Below are 25,129 nucleotides of genomic sequence, written 5' to 3'. Positions count from 1 at the left end.
AGATAAAAAAGAAACACACAAATGCAAAGAAAGGAAGGCACACTGAACTAAGAAAGGACAAGAGAGCCTTAATTCATACAGCTAACCTGTGAATTCCTTCACAAAAACCCCCAAACTCTAATGAGATTAAAATTGTCAGATTTCACAGGGAACTTGATACACCACTCTGAATTCTCTTCTAGCAGAAGGAGCTTAAGGCTGGGTTTAGATGCATTCATAGCTCTGAGCAACCAACTTTGATGTGACCTCTCAAATATCACACAAGTTAAGAAAACTTAGGAATTAGAGGCCTTCTTGTCCATGTGGTCTAAAAAAACCAAAAAAACAAAAAACCAAAAAAACCAACAAAACAAAACAAAAAAAAAAACCAACCAAAAAAAAAAACCCCAACCAAAAACCAAAAACCAAACCAAACCAAAAAAAAAGGGACAAAAAAGGTGTGGTGTTTATACCCCTTGAGATGAACCAATATATCTTGTGTACGTCAAACCGAGTGAGTTAATGCATTAACATACATTTCATTCTGGAGGAGCCACTTCAATGAGGAATGAACGCAAGATAGGTATTTTGAAAGATTAGGTTTACCTGCTAATATAATGCACATATCAAAAGAGGCTTTAAAAAGTGTTATAAATGTCATTAACGAGTATAGGCACCAGACCAGAATATTTATAAATTCAAAACTGGCATGTCACTCGGAGTCTAATCAATTTAAAGAGGCACTGTGAAAGGTGGTGATGCTGCTATGCAGTAATTACTACTACTGTAGAATGAAATAGTGTTACCTAAATGAATACTTGCTCTACATTAATTCCCTTTAGTTAGACAAGTACATGAAGTAGGCAGAAAAAGTTCTATTAGTCTATAAAAGGCGTTAGTGTTAAGAAATGCAAAGTATTTGCATCTTCAATTCTATAAACTTCACAAAAGGTGCAAATGATTTAACGCTTCCCAGGCTCACATAGGCAGGTCAGTACTGTTATGTCTAGTTTTTCTAGAAGTACCATCATCTCGGGGCAGTGCTTTTTGCAAGCTTGACATAGCAGCAGTTCTTTCAATGTCTATCACAGCATACAGCTCTGTGCGCCTGGTTGGAGTTTGCGGAAGTGGAGTGGTGGGGGTTTTTGGAGTCTGAGGGTTGTCGGAGTCACTACCACCTTCCAAGTCAACCTGTATATAGTTGAGCTGCCTGTGTTCTAAACTTGGACGCCTAATGTCAAAGTTAAAGACTGTTGGGGTACAGTCCCGACGTCGCGTAAATTCTACTTTATGAGCACTTGCTGGTACTGTTACATTCTCTGTATTGACATAATTATGCATTGGATCTAGGTTATTGTGGTAGCCATTTAGAGATGGGGTCTTTGGTCCTAAACTGTCATCTTCATCTCTACTCAGCTTGTGGGCTTCCCAAACAGGAGGCAAGGATGGCAAGTTCTCATAGTTCAACAGCGCAGTTCTCCTCTGAGCAGAGTTGTTAATGTTCTGGGTGTCTGAGGTACTGGTTGATGTCAAACGACCTCTCCTGACCCCTGAGGCACTAGGGATTGATAACCTATTTATATTTTCATACACCAATTTATTACCAGACGGTGTTTCTCTACGTTCATCACTGTCGTACCCAGTGTCCCATTCAGTATTGTTTGTGCTGCTGCCGCTAACTTGGTCTCTTCCAAGTTGCTCCAGTTTCTCTCTTTCCATTAACTGCCTTTGAACAGGTGTTGGTCCTAAAACAAACTTGACTCCTTCAGGCTCCAGGAGAACCTGAGCATCTCTGTCATCAGTACACATCTGATCTTCTTTCGCTTTCATTGTTTCAGTGTTTGAAAGCTTTGATTCCAGTGGCGCGTGCACACTTGATCGATTTTTTCTTTCCTCTTGTACTCCAGTAGTGTTGACGTAAGTGTGCACCTACAAGGTCAAGAAAAAAAAAGTAAATTCAAATGCTATTTCTGCCTTTTCTCCCCCTGCAAATTTCTTTCCTTCTTAACTCCCTGCTTTTCTAATCAAAATACCTGAAAAGCAAATCTCGTGATAGTAGCTGTTTAAGAGCGAACGTCGTATCTCTCACATGTTGCTGAACTGTGAACTCAGTTCTACTTTTTTCCCTTGTTGGTTGTGTTAATGTTACTCTAACAAAAGAACAGAATTTATATCCTACACTAATGATTATTTTGATTTCATATTTTACCTCAATTGTGCTCTAGTTACAGCTTTCCAGGTTCTATTCCAGCTCTGCTCTGGTCAGGGCAACCTTGGGCTGCATCAACTTAGCTCATTAGTTCAAATGGACAAATCAGCAAGAGCTCTACTCTGCTGTCCCTCACTACAACAGCGACCAACAGTTCAACAGTTGCTTTGGATAAATTTATCTTTGTAATTTCCACACTGCAAAGGAAATTTAACTAACACACACTCACCCACCCCACCACCTCCAGGATTTCCCCTTGCATACTATTCAAGCAATGAGAAGAGAGGTTGGCTCTACAGGAACAACAGTCATTCTTTCTTCAAGAGCCAACTGCCTCCTAAAAACAGAAACTAAAGGAGAAAAATATACAATTCCATATGAACCGTGGCACTCTGAATTAGAAAGGAGCAGTAGTTGGCACTGGATGCCACTAAGAAAGGGAGGAATATACCCCTAGGTTATCCCTCCGAGTTCCCACAATGGATCAACACAAGGCTGAACAGGAATGACTGGAGTAATGGATTCCTTCTCTAAATTTTAATTCTGTGTCTGGATACCCAAACAGCAAAAGCAGTATTTGACAGCAGCAGTCATCTAGCCTTCCCAACTTCTATGTCAAGCTCTACAAGCTGAAGTGTAATTTACAGCTTGCTTGACTCCTACACTCAATTGTCTTTCTCTTCAATAGCTCCAACAGTAACACTTCGACTCTTCTGTGGGGGCTCTTAACAAATCCTTTCCCACAAGATGCTTCACTGCACTTTACTCCGTTTACCTTCTCTGATTTCCAACACTGTTTCCTGCCGTACATGAGACTCTTCCTAAACCACATCACAAATTTTATTAAACTTGACTAACATTTTCAGCAACAACCTGAATGAGGAGACAGAACACACCCTTCTGAAAGTTTTCGGTCTATCCCAGATTGGTAGGGTTTCCGCTGAGAGGGATCTCAGCAGAACTGACCTCATAGAAACCTCATGAAGTTCAGCAACAGCAAATGGGAAGTCCAGTGCCTGGTAGGGAACAACTACAGCACAGGCTTGGCACCAACTGACTTGAAAACAGCCTTGCAGAAAAGCACCGGGAGTCCAGGTGAATGGTAAGTTGAATGTGAGTCAGCAGCGTGCCCTTGCAGCAATGAAAACCAAACATGCATTGGTTTGTGTTAGCAAAAGCACAGCCCAGTAGGTTAAGGAAGTATTCAGTCTCAGAAGCACTGGATTGACAGTAAAAATCAATCCAGTGCTTCTGAGACTGAATGTGGGCTCCCCAGTACAAGACAGACATCACCATACTGGAAGAAGTCCAGCAGAAAGCCATGATTAGAGAGGCATGTGACATACAAGGAGAAGTTGAGAGCACCATCCTTGTTCAGTCTTAAGAGAAGGCCAGAAAACCACCTAACAGCTGTTTTAACTACCTAAGAGGTAAAGAAAAAGACAGAGCCAGACTCTTTTTGAAGCTGTTCAGCAAAAGTCTAAGGGGCAGTGGAGTTACCAGCTGTAACAAGAGAAAAATCCAGTGACATGAGGGAGAAAGGCTTTCACAACAAAGGTGGTGAAACACTGGTTCAGAGTGTTGTGGAATCCCCTTGGAGTATTCAAAGCATGACAGGACAAGGCTCTGTGCAGCTGCCTCTAACTTTAAGATTTGATCTAGAGGACTCTAGAGGTCCCTTCTAACCTCAGTTATTCCATGATTTCTATTCACCAAGTAGAAGACTTAAATGTAAAGAAGCTTTTTGACCAAGATCTCTCATTAGACAGTACAACTTAGGTGTTTAAAAATATTTACTGAAATTTTTAAGAAGAGTATATGCCAATACATACTTTCTATATCTTTATTAATAATATAAGATGAGCAACTTTAAGTAATTACTTTCCGCCACAAGCTATCCTACAAAGTGTCATTTTAAAGAGGCAAAGCACTTTTCTGAGGCAGTCAATATATGGTAGAAATACATTACACCCGATACTGAAAATCACAAACGAAAGCCTACAGAGCAAGCATAAAATCTGAGCTAATGCAGAACCTGACTTACATAAGAGGAAAAAATACCCACTTGCTCCTCTGCTACCAGTAAAGGATGTGTTGATTCTTCACCGACAGAGGGGAGGCGTGCACTTCCGACAGAAGGATGTCTGCTGGAAGGATGTGATGAAGCATCTCCAAAAGATGGGTATCTGGGATAGCCGTTAGGTAAACTTTGTGCATTGAACCCAGGAGCTGATTCAATTAGAAAACAAGCAAAGCCATATTAAAATAGAACATTTTACTGTATATGAGTAAGATGCTTTGTATCTTCACTTTTGATTTTCAAAGGAGAAATTAAAATATGTAAACCAGTGTTAAATATTCACAAGACAATTTTGCTGGGGGGGAGGCAAAGAAAAGCAAATTGCAGAGTATAGCATCCCCGTATTTACTGAGAAACATCTCTGAAGCAACCACTGAAATCCAGGTGTATTACACATCGTAGTCCCCCCAGTAAACTCCCTATCCAACTTCTCTTTTTACCATTAACACGTCTCTTTAACAAACAGTACACTTATTATTTACGTAAGCTTCCATTTCTCCGAAATCATCAATAACTTGGAATTCCTAGTTTCAAGTATCAAACCATCTGTCTGAGATTACCTAAAATCCTCTGGTATTTTTGAAAGGACTTGACCCATCCATCGACTCACAGCAAAATAAATATTACAAACCCACTGTAGATGTGATATTACCATTACTTTTCCCCCCCTAATAAAAAGGTTGGAACATTACCCAACATTAACACTTCTCAGAAATGCTACAAGTAAAATATGGTGATATATTATAAAGCAACACTGCTTCAGTGTTCTTATCCACACACCTATTGAATTGCTTCAGAATGCAATGCTGCTTCGGTGAAGCAGTGTTCTTACGGAACAACCAAGTTCCCAAAACTTGTTTCTTAAAGCTGAAGAACTTGACTATGGCAGTTTTGCTCCCAAGATTTAGGATTCTGTAAAGAAATGCTCAGCAAGTATCTCAAGAGAATGCATTACTGGTAATTAGCCTCTTAGCTTTAAATTAGTTTTCTTTTTAATTACTTAAAGATTTAATGCAAATTAAATGCTGTTTTCAGCTAAGCACCACATTACATTCAAGTATGTCATCTGACAGTATAACCATACTTACCGGTAGGCGTTCGAGGGGTTCTTGGAGCTTCCAACTCAGTTTGATGATTATTCCTTTCTACTACTGGTTCTTCTACCACATTTATGCTATTATTCTGCATTATCTCTTGCAACATATTAAATAGCTCTTCTGCACGGGCACATTTAAAGGCAAAAATTCCTATAAATACACAAGGAAAAAATCAAAATCCTTTAACTTAAGAAACATGTCGTATAATGTATGTAACTTTCAAAAAACAGAACTGGAATCCATGGAATGAATAGCTGCTAGAGAAACAAAATGTTAAGAAACTTTTATTGCACCAAAATACACAGAATTACTGTGAAAACCTTAAAAGCGTTTATCTAATAGAAGAATAAGATTCCCATGCACCAAAAGTTAAATTAGAACAGAAAAGTGGTTCAGTTAAGAGCAAACTAAGTTTTGAGTGCTAAAGGAGGGGTTTAAACAAAACAAAACAAAAAACACAAAGCAGGGCAAGATTTTTTTCTTTTTTTTTAAGCTGAGAAAAAGGATACCCGTTTGATAAATTAATTAAAAAAAAAAAACAAAACAACAAAAAAACCAAAATTACTAAATGAAACTACTATGGTGCTACAAGGTCATATTTTTTAAACCAGGTTGCTATTAAATTACCATAAAATTAAGATACCTGCACAACAGGAAAGAAGAATTTAAACACTGGATAAAAGTTTGGTTTCTTTAAGAAGATTAAAATGAAAAGCTAGTCAGACAAACTGTGTGAAACGGACAGTAACAAACCAATTGCTTTAGGCTAAAGGATAGACACAGAACACAAAGTTAGCAGCAATACCATGTATTTTGCGTGTGTATTGTGCCACTTTGCCTTCAAACAGCAGGGAGCGCCCCAACTTACCCTCACCAGCAAAGTCGCAGCTTTGGATTATTCTTCCATTGAAAGCATGAAGTTAAAGTTGACATGCTTGTTAAACGTGGGTGCAGGTGCTCAGTTTTTAAAGTGAGTATTACAATCTTAAAACACTCTTTACTAAAACTACCTACCTAAATAGCTAGTTCTGTAAGCACAATTATGGTAATACACTGGCAATTACTATCATCATATATTTACTTAAGGACACAGAACTGTGACAGATCAGAACTACCAGAAAGGCTCCACATGGCAGAAGTTCACAAAAACCCAGCTGGGAATATACCAAATGGCCTAAGAGGAATGACACTCCACAATTAATATTCAGCTGGTGCAGTGAATAAGCTTCATGCTTGCAACACAGCAGCTGCAGAGCTTCTTCTCTACTCCATTTCCCCAACCCATGATCCAGTTCAAGTACAATAATCCATGTTTAATTTTTTGTGTATTTATGAAAACTCACATGAGATACTTATATCTTAATGGACAAAAAGTAAATTAAAAAAAAAAAAAAAAATCTAGGTTCACAAACTTTAAAAAGCTGCCAGCATGTTTCTGAGAAATTCAGCTGTCTTTACATATTTGTTTAAAAAAAGTGTTTCCAAATTGCTGGTTCCTTACAATAGGAGGTGAACCAAATTGGCACTGAAACTGCAAGCAAAACCAACTTGATGAAACCTTGATTTTTATTAAATACGTTCACATTAATACAATGCGATCTGCCATTGACACAACATGGTGACACACAATCTCCTCCAAGTTTTCTACCCTTAATTATCTATCAGCTGCGCTCCCAAAACATGTCTTCCAGGTTTCTAATACCTAGCTCAAACTCACTGTTTTGCAATCAGTGCCTTCTGACAACTCATCAATTAATATAATTAGAGATTAAATGTAAAACACAAACAAGAATACCAAGTAATGCAATCAGTACAAGTTGCTGGGCAGTATTCAGGGTATACTCAAATGAAAAACTTCTTGGTCATCTCACCAAGTGAAGATGAAGTTTTGCAACTGTGCCCACAAAGCCCAGTGTAGGTCTCAGGAACAATGCTCCACTGCAAAAAGGCAGCAGAGAGAACATTTTCTGCCAGATTTCTTTTTTCTCAATATTCACAGAGTTTTAATATTACGTAAGGAAGGCAAGAAACAAAAGAGGGAGGAAAGGGTTCCTGCTTACCCAGCCTGCTTAATCTTCTCTATTAAAAAAGAAAAGAGGAGGCTAGCAGAAAAGTCATTTAGACTCAGTGGAAAATTTTGCACACTTGTTAACAGATCATGGAAAAGAACCTTTAAAATAGTATTTTCAATTTAATTTTATTATTATCTATTTTACATATTTAGAAGAAGCAGTAAATTAAAGCTGAAAAATCAATTAAAGTGATTTCCTCCAAAACCAAGTTTATCACTTCTAAGAAGTCTGAGAATTTAGTTCAGTATGGAGTGTACTGTAACATTTGAAAACATCTCCATTCCTCATTAGATGAGCTGACAATGCCTTCTAAGCTCTTATTTAAATACCCCAACTGTCTGCTCTGACAATGGAGATTGACCAGCTTTGTTTATGGTCAAGTTCTTTCATCTTACTGATTTCTTACAGTCAAATTTTAAAAAACTGCCATTGCTAAATATCATTATTGATAAAACCTCCAGTAAATGCTAAAAATCTGTAAGAAAATGAAAATGCAACTTAATTTCACAAGGTATGAACACATAAGAATTCCAGCTACACACAGCTACATCCCAGTAGAAAGATGCAAAATGAGGCTGAGACCTCAACCAAAACAGCTACCCCCTTGGGGACTGCTGCAGTGAAGAGAGACAAAAGCCTGTATCTTCTCACTGGGAGCCAACCTTGGCCAAGGCAGGCATGATCTGGGAACCGCAAAGGTAACCATCTTTTTCCATTTAAAGCCACACAAAAAATAACTGAGCATATCTGGAGATTGCACTTCATACAAACAGTATGAATTTGAGAATGATATCACTGATATAAATGAAAGTGGCATTTGTTTAGATGATGAAACACAAGTGTGTTACTGAAGACAATAATACAGTAGGGATGTCCAGTTCGTATCAGTGCTCCAGTCCTTTAAAATCTAAAAATTGAGAATTCTTTGAATTCCAAGGAGATTCCTCCAGAGTTTCCAGGCTTCACTGCCCTTCTCTGAAAGTCAAGTCAACCTCTGAGGTAGAAGGATTTCCTTGTCAAAACCATCTCCTAAATTGACCAGAGCTATCCACGCATACTAGCGTGAAGTGCTCCAGACCTACAATGCCAAAAACTATGCACAACTGAAATCCTCAATTTACCATAAGATCATTCCTCATAAGGTAACTTGCTTTCTTCCTCCAGAAACCACCTTCTCATATAAAAGTATAGCCTTTATAACTCTTGCCAAAGAACAGGCAAATATATGTTTTGGGTGGGGGGTTTTTTGGGGGGGCAAGTGTCTTCCAACATCAAATCATTTCCAAAGAGCTTTATATACAAAAATTTCACATACCTTGTCCAGTTTGACACCTTCGGCCACTTTCAAAAGAGAAAAGATTTGAGTCGTAGCCATAGCGACGGAGACAGAGGTAGTGCCATTTTACAGAGTCCCTTTTACGGGTGTACAAAATTAGTTCTGTATCTGTAAGTTCCATTATGCCAGAACCCAGTTCGTTACCATCATCATCCACATTAATAACCTATAAAAAGGAAGTTAAATAGTATTAGGTAAGTACTCTTTGAACATCAATATGACTACTACTACCGTTTCCCTGATATGCTCCACCTGCTCTGTCGTACTGGTTATGATCCTTGAGGTAAAAGTTAAAAACATAAAACACCTCATCAAACCAGTTCCTTTGCTTCCCCCACCCAGAATTAAAAGTAATACATATTCAAAAGCAATACAAGTAAGACTACATGACATTACTGTAAAATCCACAGAGAAACTTAAAATAGATTTGCAAGTTTAAATTTTTTTAAACTGGCTTTATGTACATGTTCTAGTATTTCCATCCAGATAAGGCATACCTCAGATAATGGAATCTTTTAGAGACCCGTTTCTAAAAATATTTGCTTTGTCATATAACCCCACTATCAGTTGGGTAAAGGAATGAAAAAGGATAAGGGGCTCCAAGATAAAGCTTCCTTCACACACTGTATAGCCTTGCACTGTGCTGAATCACCAGACTGTTTCAGACTTTTTTTCTGCCTTCTCAAAAAAAACAAAAATAATTCAAATATCCTATGATTACCTTGTGTGAAAATGTGTATAAAGCTTAAATATCTCCTTTCTACTTTTAAACCAGTTTGAGGTCATTTGCATTCTTTAGGCAATCTGGACAATGTCTATTTTCACAGACTCATAGAAATAGTTTGGGTTGGAAGGGACCTTCAAAGCTCATCTAGTCCAACCCCCCTGCAATGAGCAGGGACATCTTCAACTAGAAGATTCCTCTGCATGTATTTTGTCTCACAATGCTGCTTCTAGTGGGATTGTGTCTTGCTCAATAAAAAAGCTACCAAAAAAACTTCCCTATGGTATCGATTAATGTTACTCCTTAAAGAGAGATTTTCAAGTTGAAATCTAGTCAATTAGGAAAAGAATTAGGAATAGTTTCATCTGCCACTGAGGCTTATGCCAACTTTCTTCATTTTACAAATTACATTCTTGCATCTTCTCCCCCCTGCTGCTAAATCAGTGACCCACACAAACAATAGAGAGATTCTATGAGGAGGAAAATAGGAACTAGCTACACAAAGTGATGTCAAATGCATAAAAAACAAGAAAGCAGAAAAATATTTTATCCTTCAGCCTTTTCTACTGATAATACTAAACATTTCCAGAAATTCCCATGGCTTTAAAGCTCATTCTGGTGTTGCCCTAAGGCAATGCATGAATCATTTTTCACTATGGAAGCATTACATTTCTTTGCCAACTCATAGAGACAGTTTGAAGCACAGAAGCAAATCTGACTTATGCGACTATGCAAAGGTATGTTTACTTAAAGTCACTGACTTCAGCAGCTTCACATTAAGTATGTTAAGCACATGAACAAGTGTTCACAAGCTTTATAAATTCCAGGGATATGAGGGACAGAAGCACATTTATAAATAAAATTTCTCCAAGTAAAGGACAAAAGTTCTCAAAATACTATAATCAGTAGTGAGCTTCAAATAAAATCAGCATCCTAAAATTTTCCATTGCTGACTCCACATCCAGGTCCACAATCACGCTTCTCCAAAAGATCTTCTCTTATGCTCACAACTCCCTTCCTAACTTCCATAACCTCACAGAGGCAACAACACTTACTAGGGCTCTACCAACAAAAGCACAGGACTGCTGCTCCTTCCTGAAGATCAAAACTGTCACAAACAAGCCTATCCATCTAGAGAATTCTTGTCATTGCTGGTAAGAGAGGATTTCTCAAAGGGGCAGTAGAAACCTGTGGCCATGGACACCTTCAACTCTGCAATGTTTTAACTGTTCAGCAGTTCTCACCCTTTTTTCATTGAAATTTTTAAGAAAACAGAATTACCTACTCTGCAAGAAAGCAACAAAATAATTCATAACAGATCACATCAGTTGCTTACCTTAAACTTGTTTCGATGGTTATCTGGGACAGTTTCTTTATCTGGACAGCTACAACAGCTACCCATGACTTCTTTAGAAAACCATGTGATCTCTAAAGGGGAAAAAAGACCCAACCAAACATGAAAAATATCATTTAGTTGAAGAAAATTTAGAGTATCATCAACACAAACCCAAAACAAATTGCTCCCTGAAATTACAGTTCTTCATGATGAATTTTACAGGCATAAGCAATTTAAAAAAAAAAAAAAAAAAAATCAACATAAATATTAGAAATATTTTTAAATAGTTAAACTAGATTTGGCATTAAGGAGTGGCAACACCGAGCTGTTAAAGTCCTACCAATAATTCAACTTGAGGTAACTACCAAACAGACCCATTTGTCACCTTAATTCCCATGGTAGCAGCTTGGGGGAAAACAAAACCCAACTACTCACTGGGTGCGATTCTCATCTCCTAAACCAGGGCCTTTACACAGGGCAACTCTCCGGATTCCAGTTCTAAATCAGCACTCCCTGGCCGAGGCTGCTGAGCACAGCCCTAGTGACGCCCATACAAGCCCTGGGCTGTAGGAGGTTACCAGGCAGAGGCAACACAAAGAGCCTGCATGGCAATCCTGAAGAGCTGCCCTGGCTTCAGCAGCTCCAGGGCTGGCTTGCAAGAGGAGGTGGAGGCGTTCCAGGCCTGGAGGCAGCCCTGTGCTGGCAGCAATGCAGCAAAGCTGTGTGCTTCCACACTGAAATACTTCCCATATAGCAGTGTACATAAAACTATGCAATCAAAGTCAAGGGAAGGCAAAAAACCCACATTCAACACAAATATTTCAAAACTTGGAGGTTTTTTTAAGTTCCATTTGGATTGTGTTACAGAGCCTACTTCATTTGCTCTAAAGCAGTAAAATATTCAACTAATATAACAAAAAAATATTCAACTAAAATAAGGAAATAAAAATATTTGATATTTTTAATATTTTCATTTAAATATTTTTCTATGTATGGTAGAACTTTCATAAAACGGTGCGATAAAATGTTCACAGAATCAAGTCTCACAACAACCTTCTCCTCCCTCTACCACTTTGCAGAATGTGGTAAGTCTCATATTTAAGAAATATGAGAAAGTCAGACAAAAGAAAACTTGACCATTTACATCATCTTTATATTGGATCAGAACTAGAATTTCCACTACAAAAATGAAAAGTGGGGCAAAATTCTGGAAGAGTAAGTCAACATGAGATATGACATTAGGAATCAAGAAGGAGGAACTGGTTGGTAACTTTGCCTGACTAAAGGGGGAAAAAAAAATCTGATGTCACCTTAAGAAAACTGGGACTTGCTTTCTAGAGAGGCATTTGTATTAGCATGCAGCAGTAGTACCCGAGTAGTACTTTAGTCTGCTGAGAAGTAAGGTGCAAGGAATACAATGAAGAGCAGCTAACTCTTCCCCTCTTCTTGACCAGAAAAGCCACTCAAAAGTTATACTGCTACCCTAGAGACTGTATAAATCTGCCACCAAACCCCTGCAGAGGTGAAATGGAGAATTTAACAGAAAAGGTAACAATACGGCTTGGATTAATCCCAGTAACAGGCAAAGCGCCAGACACACAGTCAGAATCATGGATTCTCTAAAGTCATTTCTGGCCATAACACAAAAACATGCATTAATTTGATGGAGCTTTTTTTGCCCAAATCAACATGAAACTGGGGGGTTGATTGCTTCTACTGTTAGAGAGTGAAGCTATGCTACACACAACTGATTTTTGCATAGTGAAGTCCTAAATCTTTTTCATCACTCAAATCACTCTCTCAATTACAGATTACTTTTAATAGTCTTCACACATCAATGTCATAGTTAATTCAACAGAATTTTTACTTCTGAACTCTGCCTGGTTTGTTTAGAAAGGGAGATACAGGTAATAAAACCTATTACTAAGTTCCTGCCCTGCACCCCACAATGCCTCACTACAGTGATGTTCATGTTGGTCTTGTTAGCCTACTGATGGTACCCTATTTATGCTGAGAATTCACTGCTAAAAAGACCAACAAGTGACAATAGCTGCAATGCAGATTCACAATGAATATATAAATTTGCAGCAAAGGTTTTCAAGCTCTGGTCCATACAGCAGTCATAGCTGTAGAGGCTTCTAGCAGCCTTCAGGCACAGATGCTTGCACTTAATAAAGCCCAGTCTTAGACCTCCTCAAATGTTTTGACAAAGTGGAAACAGAACTAGATAGCAGCATGCTGTTTTACTATCATGACTTCTTGGCATTCAGCATAAAATAGCTGATAAAATCTGTTGGAGGCAGGTGCTTGCAAATTTAAAACAACTTAAAAAACTCCTTAACTGCAAAATAGTTTGGGAAAAATCACTAGAGTTGCAAGCAGAAAGTTTGCAATAAAGTATATGAAGATGTATGAAGTATGGCCACTGTATCTCAAGAATGACAGAAGAAAGGGTATCTGACTGATAATCATATAAGCTCAATACTTCGTCTCCAATATATTCTGATATTAATACTTCAGAAAATCAGGAACTGCAATGTTGGTTCAAAAGAGAGCTGCAAACCAAGACTATGAGGAAGAAATGAAGCAGCTAGGGAACTGGCAGATTTAAAAATCACTCACCTAGATTTGGCCATTAATATTCCCAGCCTCTGCTGCAGCATCAGGGCTTCTGTCATACTCAAAATGTCATGCTGTCTTGTCACAGAACTAATCATTTGACCTAGAACTGGAAGAGCACATAGAAATGTAATTTTTCTGCATTTTAAAATGCAAGTTAGTAAATAACAAAAATACATACTTTAAAAATTATTATTTTGGCAGTATTATGTCAAGTGAGGTATTGATGGCCAAGATGCATCTTAAGTGGAGTTTTAGACAAGAGATTGATTTTATACAGCTTCCCCAGCATTTCAGTGCCTAGCTGGGTCTTGGAAGAAAATCATCTGGTGTCCCTTTTCTGCAGTGTAGCCTGTCACGCTGGGGACTCCACTCATTCCCATTCAATTCAGTGTGTAGAAATGACAGATGTGAAGCTTGCGTTATCCTTAGCACATACTGAACCAAATCATGGCAGACAAACAGAAAAACACATATAGCTTCCTCTGCCTAACTTTGTCTTGATTATCCTACTGAACATACACAAATGCTGACTTGTATGGCTAACACTGCAGCACCGGTAAATGCAAAATAACACACCTAGCAAAGGAGCTCTATCTGGTAGGAAAGATAGCCAGGTAGTCAGGTAGTCACGCAGTTCAATGAGAAACTAGCTCAATAGCTATCATAAAGGAAACAATTGTTTGGAAAGAACTCAAAGAGCCAAACCAAAAATACAATTCTACTGTACGAATCTCCAGTGCACCCACGGATGTGGTAATGTATGCAATCGTGCCTTCCCCTGTCAAAAAAGGCAGAGTAAAACCAGAAATACAGTGCTTGGACTGCTCAGCCTGGAAAAAGGAATCACAGAGGTCAGAAAAGATGAGTACAGAACTATAGGTGACATGGAGAAGATAAATAAAGCACGAGTATTTTCCAAGTGCAAGCATTAGGGAGCAGTAGTGGACACTATTAAGGTGCAGGGTCAAAAAAAAAACCCCACTGAAGTTTTGCACATGGTATGTAGTTAAACTTTGTGATCCACAACATATTGTGGGAATGAGTTCCAGAAATTTAAAGACTCAGAAAGTAATTGGGCAAATGCAAGCTCCACGAAGAGCTCTTAAACTCAAGGATGTCACATCTGGCTCAAAAAGTCTATAAGCTGCAGATATTTAGAAGGGTCTTAGAACACAGACAAGCTCCTTTTTACTGTTCCCTTATATTTAATATTAGCTATCAGAATTTACTATTTAATATCAGAAAGAGGATACCAGACAAACTGATATTTCAAGTTTCATCCAATAAAGCTATCCTAGTTAACACAAAAGGATGACATGGACTCAACATAAGTCTTTGAGTGCACTGTCGTAAGACGTTAAAAAAAGAAATAATAAACAACTTGTATTTAACTTGAAACTAAAACCTAGATTTCACAAAGGTAGAGGGATAAACTTACTGAACTGCTTGATAGATATGTCATTTTGCATACATGTACTAGACACACAGATTCTTTGCTGTGTGTAAGTGGTATTTAGTACCCGGAACTTGGAGCAAGTCACATACCCATCCTATAATTTATTTGCCCTTTAGCCATAAGCTTTCTTGATCTTGGACAAAATTGTACACAGTTGTAGTCAAGATCTATCCCTCAGCAACACACACAGCACTCTGGTTCTATGATGGCCTGATCCATCTAGCTGGTATTATTTAACTATTTTTTTTGGTCAGGTTACATTTTTGTTGGCTCAACACACCAAACCAGCTCAGCAGAGAGCCTAGCAAGTGCCAGAGCCAGCTGGGGACGGAATCACAGCTTTACTCATCTCTGCCCATTTTTCAGAAAACTTAGCCCCTGCACTAATGACTGGGATTTACTTAGTTTACCAAATTCCCTGCTAAAAATCTTCAGAACAGGAGAAAGGAAAGAGGGAGCAGAAAGCTTGACACACACACACACACACCCCCCTTCCAGTGGAATCTTACAGGTAATCATTAGAAAAATAATAAAATTAAAACTTTTCACAGGCAAGCCTCACTAATGCAGGTGTGTTTGCACTGGTATTTACCCTGATATTTTTCTAGCAAAGTTCTAAAGCCTTCACATGGTTTGGCTACCCAAAGCCGAGTAGCCTGTTTCAGTTACCTAAGAATGATTCTTAAGTGATCTAAACAGAGTTTTTAATGGATAAAAGAAAGCACATGAATTTACAGCACCCAGCTTCTTTTAAATGTAAAGGAATAACAAAATTCTCCAACCAGTTGTTTCCAATTACAAGTTGGCTATTTACTCTGTTTGGGATTTTCTTAAATCTTCCCAGATTGCAAATATTTACCCAAATTTAAACATACGAGGAGAAGTAGACATTGTCACAGTCACAACCCTAAAAGTTGATCTTTTCAGTTATGTCTACAATGTCAAATTTAGGAGCTGTAATTTCCCGTTCACGAAGTATCAGTGGTGGTTGGGTGCAGTCATGCAAGGAGGGGGCAGGGGAATGGTGAGTATTTTCTGCTTCTCTCCAATGCATTCATTACTGCACTGCAAGGTAAAAATTCCAGGCAAGACAAACCAGGACCAGCACTTATCTAAACCTTGTTAACAGAGTTAAAGTTAGGAACTGCTGTAACTTCCGAAAGATTTATTACTTGGCTTTGTAAAATAAAACATGTCCTTTTCCCTCATAGACTAAGCAGTGGTAACAAGTTATGCTAACCTCTGAAAAGTCAACGAAGACAAAGCATCAGTGTAAGTACAGCAGGTATTTTTTTAAAACCACAGGCTGACACTTGCAATTCTGCCATGTCCCCAGCTTGGGAATGGTCTGAACAACATGTGCGCTCCCCTCATGTAAGAAAAGCTACATGGGCAAGCTGCAGTCATACTCTTCCTTTCACTCATGATAACTGGTTGCCCATTAAACTCTGCTCACGGTTGCAATGCCAGTGTAAAACCTGGCATTAAATTAGCTCTGCATGCTCTGGTTGCAGAATCCAACATTAACCGAGGGGGGGATATTTTAATTCCTAGCACACACCTTTTAGAACTCAGGGAAGGAAAAACCCCAAACCATAGCATGCCCCAGAAGAGGTAGCAGGAAGCGAAGGTGCCTTGTCTGTAAACCCATCTTTTGCACGTATTCTTTTCAAATGAAAATGTGGCCTTCCAAACCACTAGCTGCCACAGTGCTAGATGCTCTGTATGCCTTGCTCTTACACCTATAAGGAGAGAGCAGAAAATGTAACTACAGCACATTAACATAATTTTTAAGTGTTTTATACCACAAAACTGTAGTTAAAAAAGAAAAAATAAATTGGAGCTTTGTCCTCCTTCAGAAATTTTAATATCTAGAAAGCCCAATGAGTACAATGGAGTAACTGGAGAAAGATGCCTGTGTACAGGTTGTTAGCACGCAGGCTGACAAGCACTTGAACCTATTTGTTCTCATATTATCAAGCATCAAAATATTATTATTTTGATCACAGCTAAGTGACATACACACTTATACTGTCATTTTTGCCTATAATATTCCAAATTGTCCTACTTAGAAGACTATATCCACTTTTAAATTTAAAGTGTCAGCATCGACCATTTTCGAAGACCGTTTCTCATTTGGCCTAAGCTATGTAGAAAAAAATCAATATATATATATATTTATGTATGTAAAAGGACATAATCCCAACTACTAGAACACCAAACTCCTCTGCACTTTTATTTCCTACTCTTATTTAAAATATTTACTTAAAAGGTAGAGTAAAAGGAAGTACTATCAAACCCTCTATATTTAACATCAATTTCTGTGGAAATAAGTTATTTGGGAACATGAGATACATGTATGAAAAGACAACTATTATTTTAAAAATAAGTATTCTGCTAAAACCAGTAATTGAGGGAGTAAGGCAATTTAAAAGTGGCTAGCATCTTTTCTTCCCAAGTTCTTAAAACTTTGAAAGAATGGACCATACACGCCATTTCAAACTCAAATTGTGCTGTGTGTCAATTTACATGTACCATGCAAAAGATACTTTACCACAAAAGGGAAAATTTTTAACTTGCACATGACTCTCCATCCTGGAGCTGTCAGTGCTGGGCACTGTTCATCATGAAGCATTCTCGTCTCAAGAACAACTGGCAATAGCCCACATAACAGAAGTGCAGAAGTTTACTTGAACACCTAACAAAAATGGTATCTTTCACAGAAACCGTGACCTTGTGGATATCATAACCTGGATAAAGTGGTGCACATTTGGCTGAAAGCCAAATTTCAACCTTCTGTTTGTAACAACAGGTCTGTAACAGCAGTAGGGACCAGACCTTGAGGAAAATCAGGAGGCTCCTGGGATGCCTTCCTGAAGGTTTACAATTGCCTTGTTGTTGACCTAAGCTATACGCCACATTGGAGCCATGTTTTCCTGTGACATAGTTGCATGTCTCCAAATCAACTGTAGAGTAGGCAAGCTATGAGCAGGGGTTCTTGTTCCTTGATGCCTGTTGTGTGAGCCTGTTTGAAATGGGAGAGCTTGAGGGTGCCTCTGCTGAACCTCCTCTCAGCTAAGAAGATGTAGCTTCAACCTACAAAATGCAGAAGAAAGTGGGAGACAACAATTTACTTTTTTTTGTTCTGAAAACCCATGAAGTCTCCACTAAGAGACATGAATTCTTTTGTATTTGTAGCTTAAAGGTAGAAGTAGAATTAGCTCTTCATAAAGGATTGCCCTGAGCCCAGAAAGGGCTCTTTCTCCTTCCTTTCTCAGGAATTATCAGAAGTGATGGCAATGGCAAATTATTTGTACCTGTAGAAAAAATATGCACAAATTGCTTAGTATTAAGTAAAACTCCCCCTTCTCTCTTCATCCATGCATATTAATGCTGCCACCTCTTATAAAACTCCTTAGAAATATACATTAACCTCCTCAAAACTGTTACTTAAGATAGCTAACACTTAAAATATTTTGTGTAGGAACAGACCAATCACACTTCTAGATTTGGCCTCTTCTAGACCTTTTTCTTCCCCCCTACCTCACTTGGGGGGTGGAAAAAAATAAATACTCCAAGTGGAAAGGCACAAAGGAAAACCAAGGGAGCAGGGAGGAAAGGTTTTTATTATTTAAGTAGACACCAGATTCATCCTGCATTTTAGGTTACTAAGCTAAACACTGTCAGTCAAGGCCTTCGCTCCACAGAGACTGACCTCCTTCCATTTAGCGTATGAGAAACAGAGTCCAAATTTTGGTTGTCTGAATTGCATCTGACTTAGACACTAGGAGTAGACATCACAAACAATTTGCTAGACAACTGAACACACTGACATAGGAAAAATTAACTTTGTTATTTTCTCTCAAAGTTCAACATTTGTGGCCTCCAAGTGTTTGGATGTTTACATTTATACAGGGATTCAGACAGGAAGCATCCCCAGTTCAGAGCAGGTATTACTACGATCATCAGTGCATCCGCCAGCACATGCTACAAGACTAATCACACACAAAATACGTGGTGACTTATGCAAAACAAGAAATCTAATTTCATTACAGTCGGATGAATGGCTTCTTATAGGAATGTTACTGATGTCTTAACACTGATTTCTTTTAAAGCAGAAGTTATTTTTCATCTTTTTTATGGCTTTGATTACATGGAAACAAAATCACTGTCAAACAGATATAAACCACTCCACAACTTACTTTTCATCTCTCTTCCTGTGCCTCATTTTTCCCTTAAGGATCTATTTTTCCTTATAAACTTTTTACAGAATGATACTAAACATAAAATTATTTCAGATTTTACATCCTTCATGTTTCATCATTCCCACCCTTACATACCATGTTAAGTATTGCTTGATATTTTATTACAACTGGTGTATTTAGATTTGTTTAACAGTGAACTTTCACCCTGCAAGAACACAAGCAGCAACGATGGGATGCAGTTTATAAAGCAGCCTGTTTCTCTAGATCCTTCATGAAGAATACTGAGGACATACTATGTCAAAGAGAAAACACACTTTAAGAGATATTGCATGAATTGTAGATTAAGTCCTCTATTTATAAATTCACCCCAAACAATGGCAAAGTTTACATTACCTTTACCAGTCCAAAATCTTCTTACGACAGAACGTGAAGCTTACATATTCTATTACTTCAAACACTAGCAACTCCACTCAACTTCTGTTTTGTTTTTCTGTTTACCCTATGAGCCGCCACACAGCATAGAACTGCCCCTCCCTGAAGCTCATTCCAGTACGTCTTTCTCCTCTTTTAAACTCTCACAACTGGAAATACTTGAAGAAAGCACAGCCAAATCCCTCCGGATGCATTATGGAAAGTCATTTTCTCAGCTCAAGGGTTTTTGAGCACTATTGATGCTAATGGTTATTTTACAGCATGGAATAATTTCACCTGGATACTGTCACCTCAGATATTAAGTACAAACTGAGAGTATAAATCTGAGCGTTTCAGGTTACACGTAGACAATTTCTAACTCACTCATTGCACATCCTCTGCTCGTTAACCAGAGCTGTCACTAAAGCAAAGCAGATTTGATTTTTCCACACATAACAAATTTAGGATGCAAGTGGAAATCCTACAGGCATTTGAGACAGCAAACAGACTAATAAACAGAGGAACCAACTTACCACATAAGAAAAAATGTTACTGAGTAAAATAACGATTGGTTTATTGCCATGTTATTCCTTCCAGAAGATAGGTGAAGAAAGCTGAAATGGTACTGCAGTCAGACGTTTGAGTTTTGCTGGTAGCTGAATATTGCCCGTTTCGTAACTGGCTAGTACAATGGATTAAATGGATAACCTATTTATCTGATGTGGCAAATCCTGTGTCTTCAGAGTCATGATGTAATCCATGGTGGCAAATTCTATATGATTTAAGAATCCTGGTATCCTACTTAGGACTTAAAATAGTCCATACTTCAACCTTCTATTTATTTTGGCTAGCATATCTTCACTACCATGAAGCCAAGTTCTCTCAATTGGAAAACAAAACTTAGGTTTCTGGAACACGGGACTCCCACGTACCAGACCTCACATGCACATAAGAGATGTAGCACCAAAATAAGACATTTGCCCTGAACTAGCAATTACCGAGTGTGGTCAGCTCCAAGAGCCTCATTCCCCCAATGGTCACAAAAAGGACCTCTTCACTTTATAATTACTTGGGAAAAAAAGTAAAAGATTTCTGTACATCAGCAAAGGCTGACTAATTTACTTTAATGTTTGGAGACCGAACACATGTAAGAGGTGCCAGAGCTGGAATGTTCTCCTGTGGAAACACAGAGCTTTAAAGGGATACGAGTGTTCAGCAGAACAGGAAGAAACCCTGAGAAATACAGCAAAAGGGGCACAAAATGTTCTCCTTGCCTGCCGAAGCATGCCACCATCCTTCAAATCAACTGCTCTTCTTCCAGGTGTCCTGGAAGGCCCTTGCCTTGCACAGTCTGACAAATGGCAATGTTACAATTCTGATTCACCCCCAAACAGCGAATGTATTCTGGGGACATGGTGTTTTAATAGTAAAGCAAGCTGAACTAAGGTCAAACATAATCACTGCCCTTCATCCACTTGGCAATGATTACTAAGAAAATTAATATTGAAGATGCATGCCTAAGTACTACAAGGATGAAAAAGCAGAAGTGCTAACAAACCATAACAGAGTTAAAACGACAGTGAAGGAGATCCAAGGAGAAACTAAACATACTGAGAAAGAGTTTGGTGCCGCTGGCTGCAATTATGGAAAACAAACTATGAATGGTAGAGGTGAAGTTGCAGAATCTAGTTTATAACTTTGCTTATGCTAACAGGTGGAGTTTTACCTCAAGATTTTTATTAAATGAGCATGTTGTCAGACTTATGATTAAAATACAGCAATAAATGTATGCTCCTTTTCTCTCTTCAGCCCTTTCCAAAGGAGAAAAAAACCCCCAAACAACAACAAAAAACAAACCTGGCAAGACCCAAGCTAAACTGAAAAGCCTTCTGGCTCCTATGAAAACAAAATTACTGCAACCACACACAAGCTCCAGCACACAAGCTTGCCACTTCGGCACGCCGCCTTCAGAGCCCGCTTTGAACACGCGGCGAGGAGGCTGATGCAGGATCACACCAGGAACTCGCCCTCTCAGCAGCATTCCTCTGCCGGCACCTCCTGCCGCTGCCAACCGCCTGCTTCTCAGACTCACAGGAGGCTTTCTTCTCTTTTCTCACTCGTCCCTTTTAGCATCCAGATCCTCACAACTCGATCTGTTTTGCTGTGTATGTAACAGTGTATTTGGATTCAAAGTGAACAGCAGCTTCTTCCTCCACACCTCACTCTGCCTTAGTGCAATATAAAAATACCCAATACCATTTTAAAAAGCAGAGAAAAAAAAAAAAACCATAAAGAAAAGCATATGAGGAGCCTTGCTGGTTTGTTTAAATTGAGGACTGCCAACTGATCTTGAAGAGTCATTACGTAAAATTTCAAAATGGCATGTTAGCATTAAATTAATTCTCTACAGTTCTCCTTAAAAGTGATCATTTTAGCAAAATGCTGAGATTTAGGTAAGTTAGTTAAACATTTGTTGGAACGCTGTTCATCCATAATTCCTTAAAAACACATGCTCATTCTGACTGAAAAACTCTTATATTTGCCACAATTACAGTCAAACTGAAGATTAAAGACCAACTCAAACAGCTGAGTTAGACAAGCAGAGAGAACTGCAGCAGGCAGCAATGTTGTGCCAACTCTTAAATACTTCATGACATTTAAGACTGATTTATGTGATGCTGATCCTAGACCTCTCCACTTCCCACTAGCATTTCATTCTAAGACCCGCAATCCCTTATCCTGAAGTATAGCAACCCCGTATTTTGGCCTAGCCTAATGCGATATAGAAAGTAATCACACATTTCATCCAGGTAGTAGGTTGATACAACTGTTCCATTCAATATGTGTACACATACATATACACAGCATTAAATGGAAGTTTCAAATCTTCACCTCAGCACATTTCAAAACCTCTAGGTCTTTAATGAACATGCATCTTGAACAGAAGCACACAAGCTCTTTGCTCCACTATCCCCATTAATCCTTCTGAGGATGTGGGACAACGTTCCTTGTTTCTATTCTTTAATCACTCTCCAAAAAACGAGCCTCTTGCTCTAAACTTCCAGAGAAACAACACTTATATTTTACTTGGTATCATTTTTAAAACAACTTACACACATGCAAATATTTTTCAATTTCTTACTCAAACAATTTCTCCAGATCCACACCACCATATTGTTTTCTGTGAATGACTGCCAGATTAACTACATCCTTTTAAAAGAAACAGCCAGAACATCAAACTCCAAACTGTGACATTAGGTTAAATAAGCAAGCACTTCTAAATTATTTTATTCTTGGATATTCTGAATCTCTTTTAAAATGTCCTCTCAGGAATAGCATATACAAAAAGTATCATTTTTACACAACAATAAAACAGCAGAAACGGGATTGAAGTTTTAAGCATTAGTGCTATGGAAAGGCTTTTTTAATACAGGATCAAAGAGAAAGGCAAGGAGATGGGAAAATAAAATGGAAAGCTACAACAATTAATTCAAGTAATGGGGCCTAAGAGGAAGAGATAATCTAGTTTAATTCTTGAAAAGGATGCCTGGCTTGAGTCTGTTTAACTAGTGAGTCAGCTCCCCAATATTTAACCACAAATGCCTTCTAAAACTTGAAGCCCACAACTTTTGCCAGGTCTTCAAAGCCAGCAAAGTGCCAAATTTCGTAATTAAGTAAAAGGCATTGAGTTTATATTTTGTAATATTTTATTCTCTGAAACATTGTTTATTCAAACATTTCAGGAAAAGTTTTGCTTTATATTTTTGACATGTCTCACACCCAGTCTTCTCATACATTAACAGAAACAACACTGAAAAACCTCCAAGGTCTTTCTTACTGAAATGTTACGCAGATTCAGGAAGATGTTATCAAAATCAAGACCACGCCACCATGTTTTACAAAAATAAATAAGAAGATAAATACAGTTTCAGTATCTATTCTCAATATGTGCCTTTCTTCATCTATCCTTTGGTTCCTCTTTCGCTATCAGCAAGTTCTTAGCACTTGGATACAAGGAACCTGGCCTTATCTGAACATCTAGCTTTTATATATGGTTTTTGCTTCTTGGAAAACTGACAATCCCATCCTCCCAAGATATCATTAAATCTGGGTTCTTTTAAAAATTGTTTCTTGTGTTTCTCATTTCTCCCTGTTCTGCACAGAACTCTCTACAGCACATTTGAAAGACTCCTGAATTTCCTAGTTCTGTTCACATGCTTCCTCAAATGCTTCTTGCCCATTTTTAGTTCCCACTTTAAGGAGAAATTCTAATAATCATTTAACTTTACGTCCCCTGTGACTCCAATTCATGGTATGAAAGGGAAAGATTAACAATAGCTAGTTACTCCTCTAAATCAAGACTATGTAGGCTCTTCACTGGTAGCTCATGAGAACTAAGATCCGCAACCCTAGGGTACCTTTTGTCACCACTGAACTGCATCTGCCAAAAAGTGGGTTTAGGTTAGTATTTTTTTCTTTTGCATTTGCAAAGAAAAAGAGCATACTTACATTCAGTTAATGTGGCTGACTTGTTAAACCATGGTAACCTGACTGCGTAGACACGTGTCCATGCTTTGGGCTACACCGACTGATTAAAATTCTGATTATTAGAATCTGTCCGGCAGATTTAAGTAAAACCCAAATATAATCATATTTGTACATCCACTTTCTTTTCACTGCTGAATCTCTTACAGTCAACTTCTATATAATTAAATAACTATAACATCCTCTTCAGTTTTGAGTACTCCTTTGTTAGTAATTTAACATGCTCCCCGTTAGTCCATGTTCCATGCCCTAAAAAGTATTTTCCTATTTGAGATGGAAGTTCCCAAAAATTGTAGTTTGATCTACCAGTACAGTAGAGAGCAAAGTTCAACTAAACAACAGATCTTTATTCCCAACGCTTTATAACTAATACAGCTGAAAGGTCCATTTCCTTGTATTATATTTCAATTTTTTTTTTAAAAGCTCCTTTTTGTGTCTTATAAAACATCTCCTTCTTGAACACTGCTGAAACACCACAGAAATTTCTGTAGCAACCCAGAGCTCTCAATACCGAGCTTTACAAAGCTTTATTCTGTTGGATGACTATTATACTACATTAGACAACTGCTGCCCAATGCTATCACCATGGAGCATTTTGTTTTAGCTAAGAATAAACGTACCTTTCTACAGAATCCATAATGAATTGTCCGATTTATATAGCTCTCTTCCTAATAAAGATCTGCAAAAGTAATATTAGAATGATATTCAACATGAATGGAAACGTGGGTGTTTGTGCATGTGCGTGTCAGTGTCTACACACCAGAATAAGCAGCAGAACAAAGATTAAAGCTTAGCTTGTCCCGATAAGGAAGAGCATCTTTCCCACAACAGTGCTCCCTCCCAGCAGTAAGGCCCATCCTCTGATCAGACCACAGCATGGACCACTTGCCAGTGGAACAGCCTGCAGCCTAACACAAGGAGGATAGCGCTGAGGTTGCATCACACTGCATATATAGTTCCTCTCCCTGTTAGTGCATCCTCAAAAGAGGCTATTGACACATATTTAAAACATGTTAAAAAAAAATAAAAAAAAAAAAGGGAGGAAAAAGAAAAACAG

At 38.2% G+C, this 25,129-nt stretch overlaps 1 protein-coding gene across 10 annotated transcripts in view; it reads right to left on the bottom strand.

The window, feature by feature from the left end:
* Positions 1 to 345: 345 nt before the first annotated feature.
* The window catches only part of FRS2 (fibroblast growth factor receptor substrate 2), a 51,912-nt gene continuing 27,128 nt past the window's right edge, over positions 346 to 25,129 (bottom strand). For 6 of the 10 annotated variants that reach the window (XM_030477975.2, XM_030477974.2, XM_030477978.2 and 3 more), the window contains 6 exons: positions 13,456 to 13,561; positions 10,834 to 10,925; positions 8,753 to 8,939; positions 5,357 to 5,515; positions 4,254 to 4,417; positions 346 to 1,908 (listed from right to left, as the gene is read on the bottom strand). In XM_030477975.2, the coding sequence (XP_030333835.1) occupies positions 958 to 1,908; positions 4,254 to 4,417; positions 5,357 to 5,515; positions 8,753 to 8,939; positions 10,834 to 10,899 (1,527 nt within the window). In that variant the 5' untranslated portion in view covers positions 10,900 to 10,925; positions 13,456 to 13,561 and the 3' untranslated portion in view covers positions 346 to 957. Of the gene's footprint in view, positions 1,909 to 4,253; positions 4,418 to 5,356; positions 5,516 to 8,752; positions 8,940 to 10,833; positions 10,926 to 13,455; positions 13,562 to 16,472; positions 18,427 to 25,129 lie in introns of those variants that run through there. The other 4 variants (XM_030477981.2, XM_030477982.2, XM_032919789.1 and 1 more) reach the window with 3 other exon arrangements.

Source organism: Strigops habroptila, chromosome 3, assembly GCF_004027225.2.
Source record: "Strigops habroptila isolate Jane chromosome 3, bStrHab1.2.pri, whole genome shotgun sequence".
NCBI classification, from domain to species: Eukaryota; Metazoa; Chordata; class Aves; order Psittaciformes; family Psittacidae; genus Strigops; species Strigops habroptila.
Note: the sequence above shows the minus strand (reverse complement) of the source record. Positions and strands in the feature narration are given on the sequence as shown.